Below are 6,153 nucleotides of genomic sequence, written 5' to 3'. Positions count from 1 at the left end.
AAATTATTGAACTTTCCAATAACTTCGTTTGTCTTATTGACTTAAATGAAGCTCGTAAAGTACATAAATACAAGTACAGCGCTTAAAGTGGGATTATCCATGTGGCTAATCATGTAGTTAATTAATTTTATAATGTTGGACTTACATTTAAAAATATCAGCTCAAATGAAAATATCAAAATAATGTAAATAATTTAATCGAACACGTATCCCTAATCTTTCCCAAAGGACACATGCTGACATGGGTGGCTAAATCGAGATCTTAGGTATGTCGTCCAATCAATTTATATATTTTTAAGTTAATTAGAAAAATGATCTTCGTCTACCATTAAGGTGCTGATGTGTATCAGACTATCAGTGTGTGGTTATCCTATAATTGATTAAAGATATGCTATTCTGCACGTTAATTAACTTGCCAATAAAATTTTAATTCAAACTGATCTTACGGATTTTTCATCTTATAGTTGAATTATTATAGATTTGTTTACATAGATAATAATTCATCACCAATTATCAATGTAAATTACCGATGACTTACCAATAATTTACTATCAAATTGTATTAGTTACTAGATGTTTAAAAGGCTGGTTCCAGACTTCCAGTACATCAATAAGTTGTAAATAGCCTAAATATATAATTGTTATTTAGTGGTGAATACATATGCATGTTATCGCTGACGACCAACCGAAAATTTAAAGATGGATATTTTTGTCTTAAAAGTGTTGGAAATGTTGGAAAAATGTAATGAATTTATAAAATCGATACTTTCCAATAATTACGTATGTAAAAATTATTTTACCGTGCGCCATTTCATCAATAAGTTATTACCAATAATATTTTATATCCATATGAAAATTTGCATGACTTATTTTGTTAATCATATATGCTTCTATAGTGATGGATTAGAGTTATATATATAGTGACATAATTTATGATATCTTTTCTCTATTTCTTGTACGTTCTCATTTCTCAAAATAGCTAAAAGTATACATATGAACAAGCACAGTTAAGATCCTTGCAAAAATTAGTTTACACTATTATATTTATATAGTTATTTTTTATGTAAAAAGAAAAAAATAGAGGTCCTTGTTTAGTTACTTAGCCAATGTAGAAAAAGAGTTTACAAACATGTAGAATAATCGTTTTCCTATTTATAAAGGTTTTATAAAAGGAAAACTACTTTTATGTTTAAACCAAAAGAAAAAAAACTATTGTATTGTGTGTGTTGCTGTATTTTCTATTTTAGGGCAATTTTCTAAAACTGAACTTAGTACATATATATTTTTTAATATGTAAGAATATGTTTTATAGAAATTAAAAGCCGGTAAAAATTTTGTGGATATTTTTTAACTTAAGTTTTTTTTTTCTTTTTTTTTTCCTTTAGATCTTAGATTTAAAATATATTTCATCTACATATTTGTATTGTACATTTTTTTTGGACAAATATTTGTGTTGTACATATGTTTTGAAAATTCAAGCAAAGAATGTGAAAATGCATGATACAATACTAGCTATTTGTAAATTTTTTGCTTAATTTTAAATAAATAGGCATGTCGCCCTTTTGTTCAAAAAAAAAAAAAGGCATGTCACTCAAATGCACTACTACTAAAGCCCAAAGTTCAAATAGTCTAGAATGGTGACAAAACAGATAGATTCTCTGAAACTGATAACTCATGAAAAATCCAAAAGTGAAGAATTTTTTTATTCATTTCTTGGAATTTAAATTCCATTACAATATATGTATTCCGTAGAATAAACACACAATACAAAACAAAACTTATTTGTTTATTAGTAATGTATAAAGAGTATTTATTTACTAGTTAAAGATTCCATCCCCGTGTGGACCATATTGGACTGATCATCGGTGTTCGGTGAATTCAATGTCTCTTGTCTTCTCTTCGTTAATAGATGCATTAAGAACTTCTTGATTTTCACATATATAATCCAAAACATAACATAGTAGTATTAAAAAATTTACTTGGGATTTAATCGAGNTACATATATCAAAGATCTTTCACTTATATCTTATATGAAAAATATTAAGCAAGTGTTTGATATTTGAAATTACCGTGTGAGAACGTTTGTTTCCAGCGGATTTAGGTNGTAATTAAAGTAATGATTAAACTCTTCATTAATTGGTAATCAGATTCGAAGTCCTGTCTCGTTGTGATGAGGAAAGGATAGCATCAATGGCGTCTTTAACTTGAGAAATGTCTGGAGCTTTTCCTCCTTGGGCCGGCCAAAACTCATCGGTCGCGAGTACCTAATAAATTAACGTTAGGTTAGAAGAAGATTATATCAATATACCATGTTACGTACAATTCACTAAACATGTTAATATATAAATATGATAAATCAATCTTGTAGGGATATTTTGAGGGATGTTTGTCATAATTAATATACCTTTACTTGTACTTGAAGAAATTTGACATAGCTAATAGCTTTCTCTAGCATCGTCACCAAATCAACCTGGAAAAATGAAATAACACATACAATTATCAGAATTAATAATTTTATAAATTAGTTATAAATATTTTTATGGATGTGTACGTACCTTGGTTCCATTGGGTACAAGTTCTTGTAATATCTTGAGACGTTCACTTATCCTTTCTCTTCGATTCTGAACAAAATAAAACATATATACTAAAGTATGAGTTAAGAGAGAATGAGTTTTATTTTAATGAATGCTAATGTCAAGAAAGCAAACCTTGGCTGCTAGGCTTTGTGGATCCTTAGGTGAAGATGTTGGCTTAGGCTTGGCCTTCCCGTTCCCACCGTTATTCGGTTTCTTGGATGGTTGAGTGCTCTCTCCCTATATATCCATAATTCAAATTGACAACATATATATATTAAAGATCTTTCACTTATATCATATATGAAAAATATTAAGAAAGTGTTCGATATTTGAAATTACCGTGTGAGAACGTTTGTTTCCAGCGGATTTAGGTGACATAGACTCGTGTCTAGAACCAGTGGTTACAACAGTTGAATCAGAATATAACCAGTCTTTCTGGCCTTGAGGAGTTTCGGTGGATCTAGGGCTAATAATATCCATATGATTTTGATTCCAATTTGTGAAGCCGTAGCTCATGTTATTGCCCTCCAAGAAGGAGAAGCCGCTGCCGCCGCTACTACCACCGCAGCTTATGGCTGGAGGAGGAAAGCTCTCGTGATGATCAAAGTTAAGAAATGATGATCCATTGAAATCCATCAATGAGTTGTGATGTTCTTCACCGGATGGGTAAAACACAAACCCTTGGTGTTGTTGATGATCTGAATTCATCGTGCTACTACTCGAAGCCGAGCCTCCTCCTCCTCCACCGGCGTAAGCTGTGTCTGGCTGATCCAATCCCGGCGAGGAGAGATCTTCGGACGAGGAGGAATTTTGTTTTGACATGTAATTAGTTTCGCTGGGATGGTCATTAACGAGTGCCATTAGACACTAATAAGTTTGAAGAGTGTTTTTGTTAGGGTTTGTGTGTTTCTTGTTGATGAGAAGTGGCTTTAAGGTTGTCTNTACATACAATTATCAGAATTAATAATTTTATAAATTAGTTATAAATATTTTTATGGATGTGTACGTACCTTGGTTCCATTGGGTACAAGTTCTTGTAATATCTTGAGACGTTCACTTATCCTTTCTCTTCGATTCTGAACAAAATAAAACATATATACTAAAGTATGAGTTAAGAGAGAATGAGTTCTATTTTTTAATGAATGCTGATGTCAAGAAAGCAAACCTTGGCTGCTAGGCTTTGTGGATCCTTAGGTGAAGATGTTGGCTTAGGCTTGGCCTTCCCGTTCCCACCGTTATTCGGTTTCTTAGATGGTTGAGTGCTCTCTCCCTATATATCCATAATTCAAATTGACTACATATATCAAAGATCTTTCACTTATATCTTATATGAAAAATATTAAGCAAGTGTTTGATATTTGAAATTACCGTGTGAGAACGTTTGTTTCCAGCGGATTTAGGTGACATAGACTCGTGTCTAGAACCAGTGGTTACAACCGTTGAATCAGAATATAACCAGTCTTTCTGGCCTTGAGGAGTTTCGGTGGATCTAGGGCTAATAATATCCATATGATTTTGATTCCAATTTGTGAAGCCGTAGCTCATGTTATTGCCCTCCAAGAAGGAGAAGCCGCTGCCGCCGCTACTACCACCGCAGCTTATGGCTGGAGGAGGAAAGCTCTCGTGATGATCAAAGTTAAGAAATGATGATCCATTGAAATCCATCAATGAGTTGTGATGTTCTTCACCGGATGGGTAAAACACAAACCCTTGGTGTTGTTGATGATCTGAATTCATCGTGCTACTACTCGAAGCCGAGCCTCCTCCTCCTCCACCGGCGTAAGCTGTGTCTGGCTGATCCAATCCCGGCGAGGAGAGATCTTCGGACGAGGAGGAATTTTGTTTTGACATGTAATTAGTTTCGCTGGGATGGTCATTAACGAGTGCCATTAGACACTAATAAGTTTGAAGAGTGTTTTTGTTAGGGTTTGTGTGTTTCTTGTTGATGAGAAGTGGCTTTAAGGTTGTCTATTGGTAAACAATGAGAGACAATGGTTTTGAGTAGTTATGTCATGATAAAGGTTTATATAGGTGGTTAAGTCTAATATTTTATTTAAGCTGGTGACGTATTCTTTATAAGATTTCTTAATTAAAAAAAAAAATATTAAGTTTGATTAAACTGATTAGAAAAATAAGCTGGCATAAGATCAAACTCTATATTTGATCATCATTTTTTAATCTTATCAATTTTTAAGCTTCGAAGTCATGAATGCATAGAATTCTAGGCTAGACATATTCTATGTACATTTCCCTTAACTTGCAATATTGGACTAGCATGCCTAAAACGCAAAGTTCATGGGGTTACTAAAAAGGTTTGTAATTTTGTATTCATTGTCTCAAATCTCAATCCTTGTAATATTTTACTTTGTGTATGGACTCTCATACTTCTATGTTCTTTCAAGATCAATGTTCAGACTATAAAGAAAACTCCAAAGTTTTGTCGAATGACACTACACAACGTATTCTTAATTCTATCATGCGTGCTATTTTTTTTTTTTTGTTATGATACTTGTAGATAATCACAACCACTTTGCTAATAGATGAATCATTCTAATATATAACGAAACACTTTACATGTTTTGTGATACATTTTCAATTACCTAAAAAGAAAAAGCTAAAATTTGTAGTTATTATTAAAAAAATTTACCTTCTTACAGGTTTTATGAAATATCTACATATTCTTCCATTTCATACTAACTACACTAGTTTGGGTCTTTGCATCTATTTCACTATTTGTTCACCGTAGAGTGTGTTCCATTATTACCATTTGAAATCATAATTGATACACAAGTTCTTATATAATCGCTAAAGCTGGTGTAACCAAAATCTATCATTAAGTTATTTTCATTGTATATAGGTTTAGTGATTAATTTTGGCGCTGTTTTAAAAAAAAAAACACATGATACAACATTGTAAACTTAGAAATTCAATTTAAAATTTGGGTAGGAAAAAATCTAAATGTCGGGGGAAAATTATGGATCTCATATCATATATACATCATTATCTTTTTGAGTGATATAAAAATTTAAAAATGAATGAATTTGTAAATTAAAGTTTTGTAGTATTACAATATTTATGAGTAAACTCATCGGGATTGTTAGCTGGCAGTAAGGTGAAATTAATGGACTGAGACTTATAACCCCAAAAAATATTTGTTAATTAAGAGAGAAGCAAAGAACATAGAAGCAAAAGCATCGCCGTATCTTACGCTAATCTACACGTCTTTTTGATTCCCATATATATGAATATGATGATCAAATTTTAATATATCAATTGTTTCGATGATTCATTTTTATTGTTTATCTTTTGTTTCCATGATTCATTTTTTTTTTCATATGAAGCTGCTTCTTACTTTCATTTCTTTAGCCGACACGTCGACTTAGGAGTAATATACTCCATATAACATAATTGTATTTTACTTTATTTTCGTTAATATCTTTGGATCAAACTTTTATAGTTCCGGATCGTTGTCCCTTCTTTGGATTAGGGACCGACCCAAACATGGTAAAACAGTCTTCTTTGCTTTCAGTGGAACTCTAGTACGAGACGTGGTCATGTTTACCTTCCAAATAATATATA

At 31.9% G+C, this 6,153-nt stretch overlaps 2 protein-coding genes across 2 annotated transcripts; both read right to left on the bottom strand.

Annotated features, from left to right (window-relative positions):
* LOC104787567 (transcription factor bHLH83-like) lies at window positions 2,113–3,509 on the bottom strand. The gene is made up of 5 exons (XM_010513170.2): window positions 2,914–3,509; window positions 2,707–2,811; window positions 2,554–2,619; window positions 2,403–2,468; window positions 2,113–2,262 (listed from the first exon to the last, which is right to left on the bottom strand). The coding sequence occupies exons 1-5, from the start codon at window positions 3,433–3,435 to the stop codon at window positions 2,131–2,133; spliced, it is 891 nt and encodes a 296-aa protein (XP_010511472.1). The 5' UTR covers window positions 3,436–3,509; the 3' UTR covers window positions 2,113–2,130.
* Window positions 3,442–4,548, bottom strand: LOC104789572 (transcription factor bHLH83-like). The gene is made up of 4 exons (XM_010515246.1): window positions 3,943–4,548; window positions 3,740–3,844; window positions 3,585–3,650; window positions 3,442–3,513 (listed from the first exon to the last, which is right to left on the bottom strand). The coding sequence occupies exons 1-4, from the start codon at window positions 4,462–4,464 to the stop codon at window positions 3,442–3,444; spliced, it is 765 nt and encodes a 254-aa protein (XP_010513548.1). The 5' UTR covers window positions 4,465–4,548.

This window comes from Camelina sativa, chromosome 5, assembly GCF_000633955.1.
Source record: "Camelina sativa cultivar DH55 chromosome 5, Cs, whole genome shotgun sequence".
In the NCBI taxonomy this organism is placed as follows: domain Eukaryota; kingdom Viridiplantae; phylum Streptophyta; class Magnoliopsida; order Brassicales; family Brassicaceae; genus Camelina; species Camelina sativa.
Note: the sequence above shows the minus strand (reverse complement) of the source record. Positions and strands in the feature narration are given on the sequence as shown.

Excerpts from the sequence above, each read along its gene's own strand:
- LOC104787567 (XM_010513170.2), bottom strand. The coding sequence starts at position 3,435 with ATGGCACTCGTTAATGACCATCCCAGCGAAACTAATTACATGTCAAAA. Across the intron at positions 2,812-2,913 it reads GAAACAAACGTTCTCACACG|GGAGAGAGCACTCAACCATC; the intron begins GTAATTTCAAAT and ends ATGGATATATAG. Across the intron at positions 2,620-2,706 it reads CACAAAGCCTAGCAGCCAAG|AATCGAAGAGAAAGGATAAG; the intron begins GTTTGCTTTCTT and ends TATTTTGTTCAG.
- LOC104789572 (XM_010515246.1), bottom strand. The coding sequence starts at position 4,464 with ATGGCACTCGTTAATGACCATCCCAGCGAAACTAATTACATGTCAAAA. Across the intron at positions 3,845-3,942 it reads GAAACAAACGTTCTCACACG|GGAGAGAGCACTCAACCATC; the intron begins GTAATTTCAAAT and ends ATGGATATATAG. Across the intron at positions 3,651-3,739 it reads CACAAAGCCTAGCAGCCAAG|AATCGAAGAGAAAGGATAAG; the intron begins GTTTGCTTTCTT and ends TATTTTGTTCAG.